This window comes from Coregonus clupeaformis, chromosome 1 (assembly GCF_020615455.1).
Source record: "Coregonus clupeaformis isolate EN_2021a chromosome 1, ASM2061545v1, whole genome shotgun sequence".
Classification (NCBI taxonomy): domain Eukaryota; kingdom Metazoa; phylum Chordata; class Actinopteri; order Salmoniformes; family Salmonidae; genus Coregonus; species Coregonus clupeaformis.
This window is the reverse complement of record NC_059192.1, coordinates 90,753,789-90,775,456: the sequence shown is the minus strand read 5'-3', so window position 1 is coordinate 90,775,456 and position 21,668 is coordinate 90,753,789. Positions and strand designations below refer to the sequence as shown.

The window sequence follows — 21,668 nt, the reverse complement described above, 5'->3', positions numbered from 1 at the left end:
TGTTCCAATTACATCTAGTCTATAACGACGCCCCTGGTCTGACCCCTGTTCCAATTACATCTAGTCTATAACGACGCCCCTGGTCTGACCCCTGTTCCAATTACATCTAGTCTATAACGACGCGCCCTGGTCTGACCCCTGTTCCAATTACATCTAGTCTATAACGACGCCCCTGGTCTGACCCCTGTTCCAATTACATCTAGTCTATAACGACGCCCCTGGTCTGACCCCTGTTCCAATTACATCTAGTCTATAACGACGCCCCTGGTCTGACCCCTGTTCCAATTACATCTAGTCTATAACGACGCCCCTGGTCTGACCCCTGTTCCAATTACATCTAGTCTATAACGACGCCCTGGTCTGACCCCTGTTCCAATTACATCTAGTCTATAACGACGCCCCTGGTCTGACCCCTGTTCCAATTACATCTAGTCTATAACGACGCCCCTGGTCTGACCCCTGTTCCAATTACATCTAGTCTATAACGACGCCCCTGGTCTGACCCCTGTTCCAATTACATCTAGTCTATAACGACGCCCCTGGTCTGACCCCTGTTCCAATTACATCTAGTCTATAACGACGCCCCTGGTCTGACCCCTGTTCCAATTACATCTAGTCTATAACGACGCCCCTGGTCTGACCCCTGTTCCAATTACATCTAGTCTATAACGACGCCCCTGGTCTGACCCCTGTTCCAATTACATCTAGTCTATAACGATGCCACACACTTAGACCCAGGCTAAACCTACAGTACAATGTGATAGGTCAGGTGTTGATTTTGATTGATGACATGTCAACGATTAGCCTATCTACTATAAAAAAAAATATGTTTTCTCGATATTTCATGAGTTAACAGAATCAAGTGCCACAACCGTGATTAACATCATGACAGTAACAAACAGCATCATTCCACCCTGCTCTGTTCTGTTGAGAGAATGCCTGAACAATTTCTATGAGCTGTAAATGAACTGCTGCACACATCCTAGCCAGACCTGGGTTCAAATACTATTTGAAATCTTTCAAATACTTTTAGTGTTTGCTCTAGCCTGCCTGGAGTGCATGCTGGGCGAGGGTTTCCCAGTTTTGGGACTATTCTATTGGTCCATTAAGCCAGGCCAGCTCAATCAAGCACAGAAAGTATTTGATCTGATCATCAGGCTTCTGTAGGGAGCAGGAAAGGGCTCCCAACGCTAGTATTCTCCTTCTAGTGTGTTGTGCACTTTGTTGATGAGCACAGTTTACTGCAGCTGTTTTAGAATAGATGATAAATAGATGGTGGTCCTCGTGGCTGGTCGGGGGTCCGCCTCAAAAAAAAAAGGCGTCGTTGGAAGCGTCTGCTAAATGGCTTATAAAAAACACACAGCTTATTGGCCTGCCCTTGTCCCCCAACGTCAATAACAGGGCCAATCACATTACGTGAGCTGATCGCAAATCACATGTCCACTGTGAAAATGAGGAGGAGTTACACAATATTAGGGGGTTTTAATGAACAATGAAACGATCACGATCTCAACAGTTTGAACTAAATTAAATTCACACTGAATTCACAATACATACAAAACCCTCTGGGGAAAACAATTAAGCTATACTATACTATACTATTCTATTCTATTCTATTCTATACTATACTATACTATACTATACTATACTATACTATACTATACTATACTATACTATACTATACTATACTATACTATACTATTCTATTCTATTCTATACTATTCTATACTATACTATACTATACTATATTCTATACTATACTATTCTATACTATTCTATTCTATTCTATTCTATTCTATTCTATTCTATACTATTCTATTCTATACTATTCTATACTATACTATACTATTCTATTCTATTCTATTCTATTCTATTCTATTCTATTCCGCAGCATGGCTTGATTCAGAAGTGAGTAATTCAACTTGGCCATGATGACTGAGTAATAGGTGTAAACCTACCTCATTAGACTACTAGAATATTTGTTAGAGAAATGATGCAGGGCACCTATTAGATTCACCCATTTTCCCCCTGAATATATATTTTGTCAGACCATTGGCTAAGGTAAAGTGATATCCCTGGCATGTGAAGCCATCAGTCTACAGTTAAGGTGAAAGTACATGACTCCTTTTGTCCTGGGCTTTACCTCCTGTACCCATGCGTTATGGCACACAGCATGATGATACACTTTACAAAAAACAACACGACTGAGAAATAGAAAAAGGTCATATATATATAACTATTTTTAGATGACAACCATGTACAGTGAAACTGTGTACAACTGAATAAAACTGAAATGTGTCCACAGCAACACATACAGGGGTGTGAAAAAGTGTTTGCCCCCTTCCTGATTTGTTATTTGTTTGCATGTTTGGTCACACTTAAATGTTTCAGATCATCAAACACATTTAGATATTAGGCAAAGGTAACACAAGTAAACACAAAATGCAGTTTTGAAATGAAGGTTGTTATTATTAAGGGAAAACAAAATCCAAACCCACATGGCCCTGTGTGAAAAAGTGTTTGCCCCCCCCCTGTTATAACTGAACTGGGGTTTATCACACCTGAGTTCAATTCCTCTAGCCACACCCAGGCCTGATTACTGCCACACCTGTTCTCAATCAAGGAATCACTTAAATAGGACCTGCCTGACAAAGTGAAGTAGACCAAAATATCCTCAAAAGCTAGACATCATGCCGAGATCCAAAGAAATTCAGGAACAAATTAGAAAGAAAGTAATTGAGATCCATCAGTCTGGAAACGGTTATAAAGCCATTTCTAAAGCTTTGGGACTCCAGAGAACTACAGTGAGAGCCATTATCCACAAATGGCGAAAACTTGGAACAGTGGTGAACCTTCCCAGGAGTGGCCGGCCGACTAAAATTACCCCAAGAGCGCAGCGACGACTCATCCAAGCGGTCACAAAAGACCCCACAACAACATCCAAAGAGCTGCAGGCCTGACTTGCCTCAGTTAAGGTCAGTGTTCATGACTCCACTATAAAGAGACTGGGCATAAATGGCCTGCATGGCAGAGTTCCAAGATGAAAACCACTGCTGAGCAAAAAGGACATTAAGGCTCGTCTCATTTTTGCCAGAAAACATCTTGATGATCCCCAATACCTTTGGGAAAATACTCTGTGGACTGACGAGACAAAAGTTGAACTTTTTGGAAGGTGTGTGTTCCATTACATCTGGCGTAAAAGTAACACCACATTTCAGAAAAAGAACATCATACCAACAGTAAAATATGGTGGTGGTAGTGTGATGGTCTGGGCCTGTTTTGCTGCTTCAGGACCTGGAAGACTTGCTGTGATAAATGGAACCATGAATTCAGCTGTCTACCAAAAAATCCTGAAGGAGAATGTCCGGCCATCTGAAGCGAACTTGGGTTCTGCAGTAGGACAATGATCCAAAACACACCAGCAAGTCCACCTCTGAATGGCTGAAGAAAAACAAAATGAAGACTTTGGAGTGGCCTAGTCAAAGTCCTGACCTGAATCCTATTGAGATGCTGTGGCATGACCTTAAAAAGGCAGTTCATGCTCGAAAACCCTCCAATGTGGCTGAATTACAACAATTCTGCAAAGATGAGTGGGCCAAAATTCCTCCACAGCGCTGTAAAAGACTCATTGCAAGTTATCGCAAACGCTTGATTGCAGTCGTTGCTGCTAAGGGTGGCCCAACCAGTTATTAGGTTGTTGGGGGCAATCACTTTTTCACACAGGGCCACGTGGGTTTGGATTTTGTTTTCCCTTAATAATAACAACCTTCATTTCAAAACTGCATTTTGTGTTTACTTGTGTTATCTTTGCCTAATATTTACATTTGTTTGATGATCTGAAACATTTTAGTGTGACAAACATGAAAACAAATAAATCAGGAAGGGGGCAAACACTTTTTCACACCACTGTATGTACACAGAATAACTATGCATGTCGGGACTAGAATTTCCTAAATAATGTTTAGATATCGCCTGGGACTAAACTGAAATTGTCAGGTTGCAGGTCCCAGGTTAATTCAGATATTCAACAGGTCCCAGGTTAATTCAGATATTCAACAGGTCCCAGGTTAATTCAGATATTCAACAGGTCCCAGGTTAATTCAGATATTCAACAACACAAAAAGCACATTTTAATTATTTTGTTCCCTTCTGTTTCCCTGCACTCAGAATTTCTGAGGCCCAGTATTCTCTCTAAATAATGCCTAGCAGTAGTTAACCCTAGACTGACATGGATTTGGGATGGGAATTATTAAATTAATGCAGATTTAGACCAATTAAATCAAATTACCCTTCAAATTGTACAACAACCGGCTTATACCCAAAGTAACATGACACCTTGAGGTTAAATAAAACTATATTGACAAGACCCAGAGAGAAACCAGAAACACATTGCCTAACTAATGTATTAAGGAATTTAACTAGCCATCTAAATGTAATGAATTCGGTTGAATCAACCTAAATATTTCCTCTGTTCTGAATGAGTCCAGGTGATTATACTCCCCAAATGCATTGATAGTTTCATGAGAACACATGTAATAAGATTTGACTAAATACCCCTCCACAGTGACCACAGAGTTGTTCTGTAATACGGTTTGACTAACTACCCCTCCACAGTGACCACAGAGTTGTTCTGTAATAAGGTTTGACTAACTACCCCACCACAGTGACCACAGAGTTGTTCTGTAATAAGGTTTGACTAACTACCCCCACCACAGTGACCACAGAGTTGTGCTGTGACCAAACACACTTATTTGGTCTGTGTCAGTGCCCTCTCCAATTCTAAAAGTGTTGTCTGGATTAACCACAGCATTACGTATCTGAATACATGACAACAACAAAAAGATCAATGCATAATGACGATGGACGTGACACTGAGGAAGGAACCTCCCAATGCTCCCCAACAGAGGGATTCCAGAAGAGAGATCTGAGCATCACAAGCTAATACACATGGAACACTCTGGAAGGATTTAGGACCTACAGTAATACAGCACATTAACATACCAGAACAACTACAATGTTTCAACTGTCTCTATACACATGAACATACCAAAACAACTACAGTATGTTTAACTGTCTCTATATACCAGAACAACTACAGTATGTTTAACTGCCTCTATATACCAGAACAACTACAGTATGTTTTCCTGAAACACAACATAGGAAACATGCCTCAGAGTACACCCTTAACACACTGTAAGTCAACATACAAATTGCAAGCAGTCTTGATCTTGCGCCTGTCAAAACAATGACATCATGCTCTGGCTGGCAGAGAGTGGAGTGACCCGAGCAACATCTCTGGCTGGCTGGGTCCATGTTGTTTTGCATAGAGAGATAGATGCTGCGGCAGCTTCTACTGACAGAGAGGTTTAACACACAACAAGGCCCACATTCATCATCATTATACTGAAGAACAACAAGCTATCTGACAGATACACGTCACGGACACACATCACAGTCACAGATACACATCACAGTCACAGATACACATCACAGACACACATCACAGTCACAGATACACATCACAGTTACACATCACAGTTACAGACACACATCACAGACACAGTTACATATCACAGTTACAGACACACATCACAGACAGTTACACATCACACACACAGATAGCAGAAGGTATGCAACAACTCCACCCTGCAGCATCCTCTGGCATACCTCTACCCCTACCTCTATACCTCTCTCTCTCTACCTCTCTCTCTACCTCTATACCTCTCTCTCTCTACCTCTCTACCCCTACCTCTATACCTCTCTCTCTCTCTACCTCTCTCTATACCTCTCTCTCTCTACCTCTCTCTCTCTACCTCTCTCTATCTACCTCTACCCCTCTCTCTCTACCTCTACCTCTACCTCTCTACCTCTACCTCTACCTCTCTACCTCTACCTCTACCTCTCTACCTCTCTCTCTCTACCTCTACCCCTCTCTCTCTACCTCTACCTCTCTACCTCTCTCTACCTCTCTCTCTCTACCTCTACCTCTACCTCTACACCTCTCTCTACCTCTACCCCTCTCTCTCTACCTCTACCTCTCTCTCTCTCTACCTCTCTCTCTACCTCTACCTCTACCTCTACACCTCTCTCTCTCTCTACCTCTCTCTACCTCTCTCTCTACCTCTCTCTCTACCTCTCTCTCTACCTCTCTCTCTACCTCTCTCTCTACCTCTCTCTCTACCTCTCTCTCTACCTCTACCTCTACCTCTATACATCTACCTCTACATCTCTCTCTACCTCTACCTCTCTATCTCGCTCTACCTCTCTCTCTACATCTCTCTCTACCTCTCTCTCTACCTCTCTCTCTACCTCTCTCTCTACCTCTCTCTCTACCTCTACCTCTATACATCTACCTCTATACATCTACCTCTATACATCTACCTCTACCTCTCTATCTCTCTCTACCTCTACATCTCTCTCTACCTCTACCTCTCTATCTCTCTCTACCTCTACCTCTCTATCTCGCTCTACCTCTACCTCTCTATCTCGCTCTACCTCTCTCTCTACCTCTCTCTCTACCTCTCTCTCTACCTCTCTCTCTACCTCTCTCTCTACCTCTCTCTCTACCTCTCTCTCTACCTCTCTCTCTACCTCTCTCTCTACCTCTATCCAACAGGAAATCAAACAAGCGTAGGATGAGAGTTAGACCAACCTTAAAACCATGATCCAGTTTGTGACGTGAACGCTGTCTGTCTGTCTGTCTGTCTGCTCCCTTGCCTGCCTTAGCTGGGGAACTGTGCTAGAATCACCATTTTCTGCTGTGAGCTGTGGCACAAGCTCTTAAAATGAACACAGATCAGTCTGCTGCATGTCTATGTCTCTAGTATCTCTACCGTACAGCCAGATCTGCTTCCCTCAGTCACAGACCTCATCTCTCTCTCGTTCTCTCTGCTAATAGAGGATAAAGATGGGAGGCTGCCTGCATGCGATCCCCGGCTAGCTAGCCTCCACACCCAGCAGCACCCACAATCTCTGGAATAACGGAGGCAGAGAGAGGAGAGGGATTCATCACACAAAAAAGGGAGGAGGCAGAAAATAAGAGAGGGAGGGAAAATACAGTTCAGAGCAGCATTTTGAAGAGAGGAAGGAAGGGACTGAGCAGGACTGTGATGCTTACCGTGAACACACACCCCTCCCTGGTGGAGCGAGGGAAGCAGGCAGCCGGTAGGAGACAGGAAGCAGAGGAGGAGGAGGAGGAGGTGGTGGTGGAGGCTGCGAGCACACCACACACACGCACATGCTGCGTGCCTAGCCAGTGATGCTCTGTGCTGTATGCCGTGTCTGTGAGCTGTGTGCTGTGAGCTTGGCTCCCCTTCTGGGGGATGTGTTGATTGCCAGCCTCTGCCTGCCTCTACGCAGCCTCCGTCAGGCTCCAGCCCAGCTCCAGCCACCCCCTGGCCACTGCAGTGTCATTGCAGCTCCACTCCGCCACAGCACACAGACGCGTCACTACAGAGAGAGAGAGAGGAGAGGGGGGACCCACCATGAACAACGTTGAAACATTTTTAAAAATAGTATTACAATAATGAGGAATGTTGAGGGAGGAATCATTTTTGTATCTCACCATAAAGAGCTAATTTGACAAGAGATGTCATGATTTCAGGCTGCTATATGTGGAAGTAGCCAGGGCGTATTCAGCCAGGGCTGTGTTATTATCTGTCTGCATCTTATCTAATGGAGGATACAGGGGAGGGAGGGTGCCATTGTGATGGAATACTGATGAAGGATACAGGGGAGGGAGGGTGCCATTGTGATGGAATACTGATTGAGGATACAGGGGAGGGAGGGTGCCATTGTGATGGAATACTGATAGAGGATACAGGGGAGGGAGGGTGCCATTGTGATGGAATACTGATAGAGGATACAGGGGAGGGAGGGATGCCATTGTGATGGAATACTGATAAAGGATACAGGGGAGGGAGGGTGCCATTGTGATGGAATACTGATAGAGGATACAGGGGAGGGAGGGTGCCATTGTGATGGAATACTGATAGAGGATACAGGGGAGGGAGGGTGCCATTGTGATGGAATACTGATAGAGGATACAGGGGAGGGTGCCATTGTGATGGAATACTGATCGAGGATACAGGGGAGGGTGCCATTGTGATGGAATACTGATAGAGGATACAGGGGAGGGAGGGTGCCATTGTGATGGAATACTGATAGAGGATACAGGGGAGGGAGGATGCCATTGTGATGGAATACTGATAGAGGATACAGGGGAGGGTGCCATTGTGATGGAATACTGATCGAGGATACAGGGGAGGGTGCCATTGTGATGGAATACTGATAGAGGATACAGGGGAGGGAGGGTGCCATTGTAATGGAATACTGATGAAGAATACATGGGAGGGAGGGTGCCATTGTGATGGAATACTGATAGAGGATACAGGGGAGGGAGGGTGCCATTGTAATGGAATACTGATGAAGAATACATGGGAGGGAGGGTGCCATTGTGATGGAATACTGATAGAGGATACAGGGGAGGGAGGGTGCCATTGTGATGGAATACTGATAGAGGATACAGGGGAGGGAGGGTGCCATTGTGATGGAATACTGATAGAGGATACAGGGGAGGGAGGATGCCATTGTGATGTAATACTGATAGAGGATACAGGGGAGGGTGCCATTGTGATGGAATACTGATAGAGGATACAGGGGAGGGAGGGTGCCATTGTGATGGAATACTGATAGAGGATACAGGGGAGGGAGGGTGCCATTGTGATGGAATACTGATAGAGGATACAGGGGAGGGAGGGTGCCATTGTAATGGAATACTGATAGAGGATACAGGGGAGGGAGGGTGCCATTGTAATGGAATACTGATAGAGGATACAGGGGAGGGAGGGTGCCATTGTGATGGAATACTGATAGAGAATACAGGGGAGGGAGGGTGCCATTGTGATGGAATACTGATAGAGGATACAGGGGAGGGAGGGTGCCATTGTGATGGAATACTGATAGAGGATACAGTAGGACAAACTGATCCTGCAGAGGGCATCAGAGAACACGTTCTCAGATCAGTCTGATTAACTGGACATGATATTTCTCACTAATGCATGACTGAATTCACAACTCTATATGGACTCCACATGTAGTAAACATTAAATAGACATTAGCTTGTGAGAGCTGTTATGGTCTATCTACAACCCATAGACTACAAAGTAGAGGACATGTGTTTTAGACACATACATTATCCATTATGACAAAAACTCATTGCATTCACAACTCCAATAGTCTTGGATGGTCTTGATAAGGCCAACAGGTGAAGGCTGTTTTTACATGCATTGTAGCCTACCTTTATGGATGAAACCTGCCATTGTTGCCAGACTTACCGCATGTTTTCTAGAAAGCTTACTGTGTGCACCGGTATTATGATACAATATCAGAAATCACACCAGGGTATTTAGGCCTACACAAGCGTGCTCTTGTTTGGATACATCTAGCTCTACCCGCGTCTTGTCCTTTCTGGACCAATCACATGAAGCGTTCATTTAGGCCAACAGCACAGAGAGTTGCGTCACACAGCAAAACGTTTCAACGTTCGGTTTGCAATAGAAACCGTTTACCGTTTACTCTAGGAACCAAACGGAAGCAAATGCACAGAGCAAACCGAACGAACGGGGAGGGATCTACTTGAATGTGTCCAATAGAAACTCTCGTTTTCTTTTAAACAGTTTCCTTTGCAAAACGTTTCGCAACAGACGAAACGTTTTGAAACTGAATTTTAAACTAATGAATACACCAGTGATAATGGGCCAGATTTGATATTCATGTAGGCTACACAGCTGACCAAGTTTTGTCACATGCTTGTTGTTGTTCTGGTAGCCTAGTGTTTTTTTGAATGGTCTGCACTCGATGTAAACCTCTCTCCCAATTCAGAGGCATCGGAATAATATTGTCTAGCTTCGGATTTGTAATTACATGATTCTTACAATTATTTAGGGCGTTTGACTCGAACGATCGCGACGCGAAGGGGAGTCAATCAAATACGCATTGCGTCCCTTATTTACCAACATGACTGAGGATAAACAAAGCGTCACCGAGGAAAATTTACAGGGTAAGTTCATTGCTGTCTCGTAGTCTAATGGCATGGCATGTTTCATAATTTTTATAAAACGGAGTATATTCAGGATGCCATGCTTTGTCGGTTTCAAGAGATCTGTAGCCAACGTCATTGTACATATGGTGAAACAGTGTTGCGCCGAGGGGACACAATTCTAACGATATGATTTGTTGCTACGTTTGTATCACAACAATGTTTCTTCAGCGGTGGTAGATCTATGACGAAAGTCTGTATTCCGCGGCCATGTATACATTCCTCGTCTTGCCTGACTGTCCTACAGATCAGACGGTAGGACAGGTAACGTTATGCTATAGGGCAGGCCTATAACATTGTCAGCAAGCTAATGGGTAATTGTGGTGATGTAAAGTCGATCTTGACCTCAGCGCAGTGTTCGGAATGCGTATTCTCAATGCTGTAATGATGCTATTTTTAGCATTGTTCAATGCAACAATGATAAGGAACACAACAAACCAGATTCTGCCCATCCGCCTGTTGTGTGCTTCTGGATGATGTAATAAAGGGGAGGGTCTGAACGTCGCTTTTCTATTGGATAGCCAGCCTATAAAGGGGAGGAGGGCTGAACACGTCTCTTTCCTATTGGATACACACAGGAAGGAAAACGAGGGCAGAGAACAGGGATCATTGAGCTATAAGGGGGGCACAGACTGCCGTGGGCCCTGGGCAGGTACTATTTAAAGAACAAAACATTTAGCAATGGCTGACTGTGCCATGCTATCTAGGCTAAACACATACACACCTCCTAAACCACTCCCACTGTACATGAAGGCTGTTAATACATGCCTTATGACTGTCATTATGAACTATGTCTCAATGTTCTGCACCATTTTGTCATGTTTTATTTTTCTTCTTTAAGGTTCCTGGGTGGAGCTGCACTTTAACAATGGCAGCAGTGGTGGCTCACCAGCGCATGGGGCTGCTGGGGTGGAGGAAGAGCAGGTGTCAGGCTCTGCCACTGAGGTACCAGGCTCTGGGTCAGGTGCCTCTGCCTCAGTCCACGGCGGAGACCTGATGACTGCGTCGGTCCTGCCTGGGTCTCTCTCTGCCTCTACCCAGGGAGGTGACCTGATTCCTGGGTCAGGTGCCTCTGCCTCAGTCCACGGCGGAGACCTGATGACGGCGTCGGTCCTGCCTGGGTCTCTCTCTGCCTCTACCCAGGGAGGTGACCTGATTCCTGGGTCAGGTGCCTCTGCCTCAGTCCATGGCGGAGACCTGATGACTGCGTCGGTCCTGCCTGGGTCTCTCTCTGCCTCTACCCAGGGAGGTGACCTGATTCCTGGGTCAGGGTCAGTCCAGGGAGGGGTGGACTTGGAGAAGATGTTGTTAGACGCCCAGCACGAGTCAGGGAGAAGCAGCTCCAGGGGCAGTGTGCCCTGCGACAGGTGCCCCTCTACCAATCACATGCCATATAGACCGTCACATGACACAATCATTTTGATTAGTCACCTGAACACAAAGGACTAAGAGATAGGAGACACTGTCATACATTGAAGTTATAATACGGTATGTACTATAATGACCTGTCACATCTTCACCGTCGCTGACCTTCTATCCTTCATCTGTATGAGTGCCTCTATACATTTCTAGATCAGATTAATAGATGAAGAACGTCATGATGAAAACACAAAGAGATCCGTCAGAGGGCTTTTCCCAATACTTATGTTGTCTCTCTCCGTCTGCGTCTTACCCCACCAGTCCTCCAAGACCCCAGACTCCTTTGCTCCGCCGGGGTTCAGAAGGACACAGCTCAGGAGAGAAGAACAGCTCACAGGTTTGGAGTCCTTAACCAGGGGCACCATAGATTCAATATAATACCATTCTATTCAACTCTGTGTGGGGCACTATCTCAAAAGTATTTGGTGAGGCACAAAGGTTATAAAACTAAAAAGGTTATAACCTAATATTTCAAGTTCTGCAATATATTGTTTTTACATTTCTAGTTTTTCCCTCGGAGGTTGAGAGCAGAGCAGAAGACCAGTTTCCCGTTGTAACAAATTGACAAATAAAAAGTTGTTTTATATTCTGTTCCAGTCTGAAGAAGACTACCTAGAACGGAGACGTGAAGTGGAGAACCTGATGAAGAAGAACGCAGACTGGATCTGGGACTGGTCGAGTAGACCTGAGAACATTCAACGCAAGTTAGTACCCCCTCAATATTTACCCTCCGTATCCCAGACAGACGGGTCATATCTATTCATATGGGTTTTCAATTAAGTTCTGCTCAGCCCAGTTTAGAATAGAAAATAGTGAATATAATTTAATACAAATTATTTTCAATTCTACTCTATACTATTATATAATTAAATAGAATAGAACAGAACTTGATATTCCTTTCTACCCAAACCACTTCCAGGGACATTGTAATGTGCTCTCTGTCTTTTGGATCCAGGGAGTTTGTGCTGAAGCATCCTAAACGCTCCAACCCGCTCAGCATCAGAAACACCAGCGTCATGAAGAGCGGAGGTATCTTCTCTGCCGAGTTCCTCAAGGTCTTCCTTCCGTCTCTGCTCATATCCCACGTACTGGCCGTCGGTCTGGGGTGAGTTTTGATTTTTAAAAAACCTTTTGAAAACAAAAGCTAATTATGAAGAATGTATTATTTGTAAGGGTAAAAGAGCGGAACGTGAAATAGATCTGTTTTTAATTTTCTCTTGTATGTTTGCATGGGATCAAATCTGCACAGAGACGACAGTAACACGAATCTAGTTTGGTGATCAGTGTACTATTTTGTCCCATCTCCACCATAGATACCAGGGGCAGCAGGTAGCCTAGCGGTTAGAGGGGCGAGCCAGCAACCGGTGGCCAGTTCGAATCCCGGGTCCGACGGGAGTAATCTGTTGGGAAGTGAGCTGGCAACCGGGGAGGGGGGGGGGGGGGGGGGGTTGCTGGTATCAGATCCTAGATGCCAGTTCGAATCCCGGGTCCGACAGGAAGATGCCATTGCCTGCCGTTGTGCCCTTGAGCGATAAAGTGATGTAAATAGAATTACAAGGCTAAACTATAGTATTTCTATGATCAACTATATCTACGTGCTGGAGAGCACACAGAGTAGACTAGAGGTGCATTCTTGCAGGTGAGTGTTCAGTTTGTTCAGCTGTGCTGCTAAGGCCCCAGATCCAGATGGTATTACTTTTTATGGCCGCAGCTCACTGTGGAAAGAATGGAATGGGTGATCCACTTTAGTCACCAATCAAGAGTTTGAGCTGTGAGCCTCATTGCACTAAAAAGTGTACACGGAGGGGGCGAATGTCAATGACATGCATGTCGATCTCTACTGGCTCAAAGTTGAGGAGAGATTGACTGCATCACTATTGGTCTTTGTGCGAGGTGTTGAAGGTACCGAACAGTCTGTTCAAGCAGTTGGCACACAGTTCGGACACTCATCGGTATCACACGACATGCAACCAGAGATCTCTTCACAGTCCCCAGGTCCAGAACAGAGGCTGGGAAACACACAGTATTAAATAGAGCCATGACTACATGGAACTCTCTGCCACCCCAGGTACCTCAAGCTAGCAATAAAACCAGATTCAAAAACCAGATGAAAGAACACCTTACTGCACAAAGGGGGCTATGAAGAGACAGACATTTTTATGCATTTTGATTTTTATTGTGTGTGTGATACGTGGTTGGGATACGACTGTGATATGTGGTTGTCTCGCCTGGCTATCTTAAGATGAATGCACTAGCTGTGGGTCTCTCTGGATGGGAGCGTCTGCTAGATGACCAAATTGTAATTTAGTGCTGTATATTATGTATTTTATTTGTTGCGTTTCCTGTTTGGACCCCAGGAAGAGCAGCCACTGCCTCGACAGCAGCTCATTGGGGATCCTAGTAAAAAATATAAAAAAATACACTGGGGACTGTAGAGTGAAAAATCTAAAGAATGCCTTGCTGATTTTCAAGAAACTCTTAACCACCGACAAATAAGTGAAATATTGCACAAAATAAAGTTGGCAACATATGTACAAAACTGTAGGCCCATGTACAAAACTGAACTAGTGTTTGATGTTATTTCCCCCTCTGTCCTCAGGGTGTACATTGGGAGACGTCTAACTACCTCCGTGACCAATACCTTCTAAAGGGGCAGTCCACTGGACTGGAACAACATGGTTTTTTGTTGCACCAACACCATTATTATCTACCACTGCTGCTTGGCTTGAAGTGATGCTTATTAGATACCGATAGGCAACATCAGTCATGTGTCCCCCAGCCCCACTGCCCTAGAGGTCTCAAGTGGCACCCTATTCCCTACATAGTGCACTACTTTTGACCAGTTCCCATATGGGCTCTGGTCAAAAGTAGTGCACTATATAGGGATTAGGGTGCCATTTGGGACGCTATCCCCTTTTTTTCCCCTGGCGGTGAGCCGCCCTGCCTGTATCCGTATTGCACCCCTGTGAATACTGTTGGCTTTTCCCTTAGTTCCCAGGGCTGCTTTTACAACCCAGTGTTCCTCTTCCATCTCACTGGACTATCTCTGGGTAAGGGGGGGGGCCATCTTATGATCAACGTTTAAGAGCCATCGTTGTCCTCAGCTAGCTAGCGTTCAGTCAAGTCACTTTCAAGCCATTTTTGTCTTGTTACGAGTTGAGAATTTTTTTTTTGTAGAAGACCTTTTGAGATAATGATATTAAAATGACGATACAGGAAAGCACTGTGAATTTCTCAGCATTGAGATATGTATGGGACAGAAAGGGAATGGGTTAGACAAAAGCTGGAAGTTGAAACTGGAAGTTGAATTTGAGGGGGCTGTTGCTTGTAAGATGATGACGTAGTGATTGTTTTATCAAATGTCCTTGGTTGGGGAAAAGGGATCGAGACATTCAACCAAAATGTTATTTCTGACCCTGATTCTTCTCATGGATCATGAGGCCTTAATAATAAAACAAGGTGTCAGCAGAAATTGAAAAAAGGTATGAAATAGATAAACCCTGAAATAAGAGTTTTTGGATGTATTGAAGAATCAAGGTATGGGGTATCTTCCATCAGATCCCAGATTAGGTCAAAACAGGAGCGTAAGGATTTTGGTTCTGTCGGCACCTTTCAGTTTGTTGGTGTTACCTTTCACTCAGGGTTGTTTTCAGTGACAACAATGTGTCACATTCACTGAATATGGATGTGTACGGTTAGAATTGCACATGGTGTACATTAGGATGTGGCGCCAAATGTAAACCAAAACTGTTGTATGGTTGGTGGCATTTAAATTGCCTTGTGATATTGGCTGCATGACAATTTGAAATACACAAACAGCTTTTCTACCACTATTGCATAAGACCACAAATCTCCAAATCAAATATTTAGGGGGAAAATATTCACTTTCACACTTGGAATTATGAGTGAATTTAGAAATATTTTGTGTCTTCCTTATACTTTACTGAATTAAGTCCCAAATCTCAGTGCCCAGAACGCTTCAGTATTTTTGTTCTAATGAAGAGCAACAGAGAACCTTCTGTGTTTTGACTGTTCTATGCCAAGTCTTGAAAAGGCATTACCAATCTGTTTCTGCACGTCTTGTAGAGCTGCTCATCATGTCAAGTGTATATGTGACTTTGGAAACGGTTTTGTATGAACAGTTGGAACTGTATCTGAAAAATAAAATGGTTCCATCTTAAGAATATCCACCTCTCTCTGTTGTGCTTGTTTCTGTAAACCATACAAGGAAAACGTAATTATCCAAAATGTCAGTCGACACATTTTACTAAAATTGCCTTTTTTCCAACAGTGTATTCTCACCAACAACTTGTACTACTGAATGGGTCGTTCATACCAAAATTGATATTTCAAACAACACGTACGCCTACCATAGCAACAAGTAAAAACTCTTAACTCCTATTCCAGTAAACTAAATTAAAATGTATTTACCTTTAGTCACAAATAATCAAAAAACAGATGAATATATTTCCACAATGTTAGCATTAAAACAAGGAACAGGGTCATTCAACAGAAGACTTAATTCACCCCTACTAGTTCCTGGGTAGGTATTTAACATATCGGCCAACCACATCATATATAGGAATTTGTTGCCCTACTGCAGTGGATGAAATGCAACGCCTGTCCATCTAGTTGGGCAGGAATGACCTATGGCTCTTTCTCAATTGTCTTAATCGGTCCTCTCCTGTTATCTTCACTGATTGGAAAAGACTTGACAGGTCTCACCATGAAGCTGGCTGTTACCTGGTTGACAGGTCTCACCATGAAGCTGGCTGTTACCTGCTTGACAGGTCTCACCATGAAGCTGGCTGTTACCTGGTTGACAGGTCTCACCATGAAGCTGGCTGTTACCTGGTTGACAGGTCTCACCATGAAGCTGGCTGTTACCTGCTTGACAGGTCTCACCATGAAGCTGGCTGTTACCTGCTTGACAGGTCTCACCATGAAGCTGGCTGTTACCTGCTTGACAGGTCTCACCATGAAGCTGGCTGTTACCTGCTTGACAGGTCTCACCATGAAGCCGGCTGTTACCTGCTTGACAGGTCTCACCATGAAGCCGGCTGTTACCTGCTTGACAGGTCTCACCATGAAGCCGGCTGTTACCTGCTTGACAGGTCTCACCATGAAGCTGGCTGTTACCTGCTTGACAGGTCTCACCATGAAGCTGGCTGTTGCCTGGTTGACAGGTCTCACCATGAAGCTGGCTGTTACCTGCTTGACAGGTCTCACCATGAAGCTGGCTGTTACCTGCTTGACAGGTCTCACCATGAAGCTGGCTGTTACCTGCTTGACAGGTCTCACCATGAAGCTGGCTGTTACCTGGTTGACAGGTCTCACCATGAAGCTGGCTGTTACCTGGTTGACAGGTCTCACCATGAAGCTGGCTGTTACCTGCTTGACAGGTCTCACCATGAAGCTGGCTGTTACCTGGTTGACAGGTCTCACCATGAAGCTGGCTGTTACCTGGTTGACAGGTCTCACCATGAAGCTGGCTGTTACCTGGTTGACAGGTCTCACCATGAAGCTGGCTGTTACCTGGTTGACAGGTCTCACCATGAAGCTGGCTGTTACCTGGTTGACAGGTCTCACCATGAAGCTGGCTGTTACCTGCTTGACAGGTCTCACCATGAAGCTGGCTGTTACCTGCTTGACAGGTCTCACCATGAAGCTGGCTGTTACCTGCTTGACAGGTCTCACCATGAAGCTGGCTGTTACCTGCTTGACAGGTCTCACCATGAAGCTGGCTGTTACCTGGTTGACAGGTCTCACCATGAAGCTGGCTGTTACCTGGTTGACAGGTCTCACCATGAAGCTGGCTGTTACCTGCTTGACAGGTCTCACCATGAAGCTGGCTGTTACCTGCTTGACAGGTCTCACCATGAAGCTGGCTGTTGACTGGTTGACAGGTCTCACCATGAAGCTGGCTGTTACCTGCTTGACAGGTCTCACCATGAAGCTGGCTGTTGACTGGTTGACAGGTCTCACCATGAAGCTGGCTGTTACCTGCTTGACAGGTCTCACCATGAAGCTGGCTGTTACCTGGTTGACAGGTCTCACCATGAAGCTGGCTGTTACCTGGTTGACAGGTCTCACCATGAAGCTGGCTGTTACCTGCTTGACAGGTCTCACCATGAAGCTGGCTGTTGACTGGTTGACAGGTCTCACCATGAAGCTGGCTGTTACCTGCTTGACAGGTCTCACCATGAAGCTGGCTGTTGACTGGTTGACAGGTCTCACCATGAAGCTGGCTGTTACCTGCTTGACAGGTCTCACCATGAAGCTGGCTGTTACCTGCTTGACAGGTCTCACCATGAAGCTGGCTGTTACCTGGTTGACAGGTCTCACCATGAAGCTGGCTGTTACCTGCTTGACAGGTCTCACCATGAAGCTGGCTGTTACCTGCTTGACAGGTCTCACCATGAAGCTGGCTGTTACCTGGTTGACAGGTCTCACCATGAAGCTGGCTGTTACCTGGTTGACAGGTCTCACCATGAAGCTGGCTGTTACCTGCTTGACAGGTCTCACCATGAAGCTGGCTGTTACCTGCTTGACAGGTCTCACCATGAAGCTGGCTGTTGACTGGTTGACAGGTCTCACCATGAAGCTGGCTGTTACCTGCTTGACAGGTCTCACCATGAAGCTGGCTGTTACCTGCTTGACAGGTCTCACCATGAAGCTGGCTGTTACCTGCTTGACAGGTCTCACCATGAAGCAGGCTGTTACCTGCTTGACAGGTCTCACCATGAAGCTGGCTGTTACCTGCTTGACAGGTCTCACCATGAAGCTGGCTGTTACCTGGTTGACAGGTCTCACCATGAAGCCGGCTGTTACCTGCTTGACAGGTCTCACCATGAAGCTGGCTGTTACCTGGTTGACAGGTCTCACCATGAAGCTGGCTGTTACCTGCTTGACAGGTCTCACCATGAAGCTGGCTGTTACCTGCTTGACAGGTCTCACCATGAAGCTGGCTGTTACCTGGTTCCAGATCAGTACAGCTGAAGGAGAGGCAAGGAGAGGATGGATGTCTGCTATAATAGAGAGACATGACAGTAAACCATCTTCCTTTACTGCAGACCGACCGCAGGATCCAGACTGTACCAGGGTTCATACAGGACAAACACATTCAAACTAAACTTTAAAAAAGTAGAATAGTCTTCTGTAGAACATATCGGGTGCCGTTACATTAACTTAAACATTGTTGGTACAGTTGCAACCTGTAGGGGGCGTCACCTGGGATTTCCCCCTCAAGAGCTAAAGGCTGTAGAATCCTTCTTAAAACCATCTTGTTTTTACTGGACTACAATGTAAGAGTTTCAGGATCTAAGATGACAATACTGACTTAGCCAATAACAGGATTCTCACAAGCTCCGGTAGTGAGCTGCTTAATAATGAGAATCAGGTGCCTTAGAAAAGGGCATTGGGTGGCAAAGTAGGTTGACTGTCCACATCTACCATTGTCATTTGAGTCTTCAATATAGGCTGAATGAGTAGTAAGTAGAACAGAAGAAACCCAGATTAATTTCTGAATGTAAAAAAACGCAGCTCGTCGTTGTGGTTTTCGTTATTTTTATTAAGTGGTTGACACCAGACGGTGTGGTTATATAGATACAGTCAGTGAATAAATGTTATTATGCATGAGAAAAAAAAAGGATAAAAACTAAAAAAAATAACCGAAAACAACTGTCCACTGACCAAACATGAAGACCTGTGTTTAAGCATTTAAACACTGAGGCCTGAGAGAGTCGGGCCAGGGAGGAGGAATGTTATCAATAGGGCTGCAACATTTCCCATAAAACTTTCCAAACATTTCCAGAAATCCAGGTTTTGAGGATTCCTGGAGAATTTCCTGCTCATTCCTTACCGATTCCGGGAATCTTCCAACTGGGATTTCTGGAAAAACCTGGGAATTTTAAGAAAAGTTACCTGGGAATTTGCAACCCTACTTATCAAGCTAATTTCATTTCAGTTTCTCCAAGGCCCAGATTTACAGTTAAGAGACTAATGACATCTCGTTCCGACTTCAACACGACGTCACAACATCTTTCCTCCCGATTCCATCATTTGGGTTGTCAAATCATAGAAAGTAAAACAAGGCTCAGACTTTTAAATAAATACACAAACTTTAAACTGACATTTTTTTTTGGCCTATTCGTTGAGTGCTGTCCATCAATATTTCTGCTGCAGTCAGGCCCGGGCTAGTCTGCCCAGAGTCAGACCTGGAGCTCCTGCCTGCCTCTGTCTGCCCTCACAACGAGACAGGACGCAAACCAACCAACCAACACCTCAGACTCTAAAGAAACAGGCCGTCTGACTCCAGCAGGCGACCAGGCGTCTGGCTGGCTGGCTACACATCGGAAAACAAGTGCATAACATTTCTTCTTCATTAGGAGGACAGACCAGGCTGTTGTTGTTTCTTTAAAACAGATTTAACGACTATTCTTTAACTATGCAACGTACAAGATTTCTGTCCATTCGCGGGTAGGTAGGTATGATGGCTGGGTTCGGGAAGGTTGGAACAGTTTCAGGGACTGGAGATTTTTACGTTTTTAGTTGATCTTGTCCTGGAATATGTAGAGGTTGTTGGTGGCGGCGACAGCGATGACGTTCTCCTTTGGGTGCCAGGCGGTGTGCAGGATCTTCTTGTTGAAGTCCAGACTGTCTACGCTGATCTCATCCTTCTTCCTCTTTCCCCCGGTGGACACCTTGCGGGGCTTCAGGATGGCCCGAGGTTTACTGTTCTCTCTAGAGGCCTCCAGCGTGACGTCCCTCCGCATGTTCCGGTCAAACATCCGGAAGAAGTTGTTGTACGAGCCCGTCATGATGGCACTGGGGAGGAGGAACAGCAAAACAAGGTGAATCCCAAAAATGTAGACAATTGTAAAGTGACTTCGGGTCCTTGAAAAGCTCTATATAAATACCATGTATAATTATTAGACTTACAGTGCATTGGGAAACTATTCAGACCCCTTGACTTTTTCCACATTTTGTTACATTACAGCCTTATTCTAAAATTGATTAAATTATTTTTTCCGCCTCATCAATCTACACACAATACCCCATAATGACAAAGGGAAAACAGGTTTGTAGACATTTTGGCAAATGTATTAAAATAAAAAACAGATCTAACTTATTTACATAAGTATTCAGACCCTTTGCTATGAGACTCGAAATTGAGCTCAGGTGCATCCTGTTTCCATTGATCATCCTTGAGATGTTTCTACAACTTGATTGGAGTCCACCTGTGGTAAATTCAATTGATTGGACATGATTTGGAAAGGCACACACCTGTCTATATAAAGGTCCCACAGTTGACAGTGCATGTCAGAGCAAAACTCAAGACATGAGGTCGAAGGAATAGTCTGTAGAGCTCCGAGACAGGATTGTGTCGAGGCACAGATCTGGGGAAGGGTACCAAAACATTTCTGCAGCATTGAAGAACACAGATGTTTGGAACCACCAAGAATCTTCCAAAGGCTTGCCGCCCAGCCAAACTGAGCAATCGGGGGAGAAGGGCCTCTAAAGAACTCTAAAACAAGATTCTCTTGTCTGATAAAACCAAGATTGAACTCTTTGGCCTGAATGCCAAGCATCACGTCTGGAGTAAACCTGGCACCATCCCTATGGTGAAGCATGGTGGTGGTGGCAGCATCATGCTGTGGGGATGTTTTTCAGTGGCAGGGACTGGGAGACTAGTCAGGATCGAGGGAAAGATGAACGGAGCAAAGTACAGAGAGATCCTTTATGAAAACCTGCTCCAGAGCGCTCAGGACCTCAGACTGGGGCAAAGGTTCACCTTCGCTCGTATAAAGTTATATTGCATTTATTTATCTAGTGTAAAGGAAGAAAACCATCAAAGGGGTAAGAGTAATGTAAAGTCGTCATGGTTCTAGAAGAGTAATGTTGTAAAGTCGTCATGGTTCTAGAAGAGTAATGTTGTAAAGTCGTCATGGTTCTAGAAGAGTAATGTTGTAAAGTCGTCATGGTTCTAGAAGAGTAATGTTGTAAAGTCGTCATGGTTCTAGAAGAGTAATGTTGTAAAGTCATCATGGTTCTAGAAGAGTAATGTTGTAAAGTCATCATGGTTCTAGAAGAGTAATGTTGTAAAGTCATCATGGTTCTAGAAGAGTAATGTTGTAAAGTCATCATGGTT

The 21,668-nt window shown here is 44.8% G+C and overlaps 3 protein-coding genes across 17 annotated transcripts in view; 1 reads left to right on the top strand and 2 right to left on the bottom strand.

The window, feature by feature from the left end:
- Positions 1-7,546, bottom strand: part of jakmip3 (Janus kinase and microtubule interacting protein 3) — a 61,315-nt gene extending 53,769 nt beyond the window's left edge. For 6 of the 12 annotated variants that reach the window (XM_041893459.2, XM_041893467.2, XM_041893475.2 and 3 more), the window contains exon 1: positions 6,653-7,097. The gene's annotated coding sequence lies outside the window, so the exon portion shown is untranslated. The other 6 variants (XM_041893410.2, XM_041893427.2, XM_041893432.2 and 3 more) reach the window with 3 other exon arrangements.
- A 2,100-nt stretch (positions 7,547-9,646) lies between these two features.
- LOC121579091 (BCL2/adenovirus E1B 19 kDa protein-interacting protein 3) lies at positions 9,647-15,704 on the top strand. Of its 3 annotated transcripts, none has more exons than XR_006002864.2 (7): positions 9,647-10,060; positions 10,941-11,466; positions 11,780-11,855; positions 12,116-12,222; positions 12,474-12,623; positions 12,832-12,928; positions 14,118-15,704. XR_006002864.2 is itself a non-coding variant. In XM_041893399.2 (7 exons), exons 1-7 carry the CDS (start codon positions 10,018-10,020, stop codon positions 14,164-14,166), a joined length of 849 nt encoding a protein of 282 aa, XP_041749333.1. In that variant the 5' UTR covers positions 9,651-10,017; the 3' UTR covers positions 14,167-15,704. The 3 variants fall into 3 exon arrangements, 2 of the variants coding, with proteins under 2 accessions (XP_041749333.1, XP_041749323.1); XM_041893399.2 differs by lacking the exon at positions 12,832-12,928 and having other exon boundaries at positions 9,651-10,060; positions 10,941-11,267; positions 11,370-11,466; XM_041893389.2 differs by lacking the exon at positions 12,832-12,928 and having other exon boundaries at positions 9,651-10,060.
- Positions 15,705-19,067: 3,363 nt separating this feature from the next.
- ppp2r2d (protein phosphatase 2, regulatory subunit B, delta) overlaps positions 19,068-21,668 on the bottom strand; it is a 40,684-nt gene continuing 38,083 nt past the window's right edge. For both annotated transcript variants that reach the window (XM_041893368.2, XM_041893364.2), the window contains exon 10: positions 19,068-20,344. In XM_041893368.2, the coding sequence (XP_041749302.1) occupies positions 20,065-20,344 (280 nt within the window). In that variant the 3' untranslated portion in view covers positions 19,068-20,064. The remainder of the gene's footprint in view (positions 20,345-21,668) is intronic.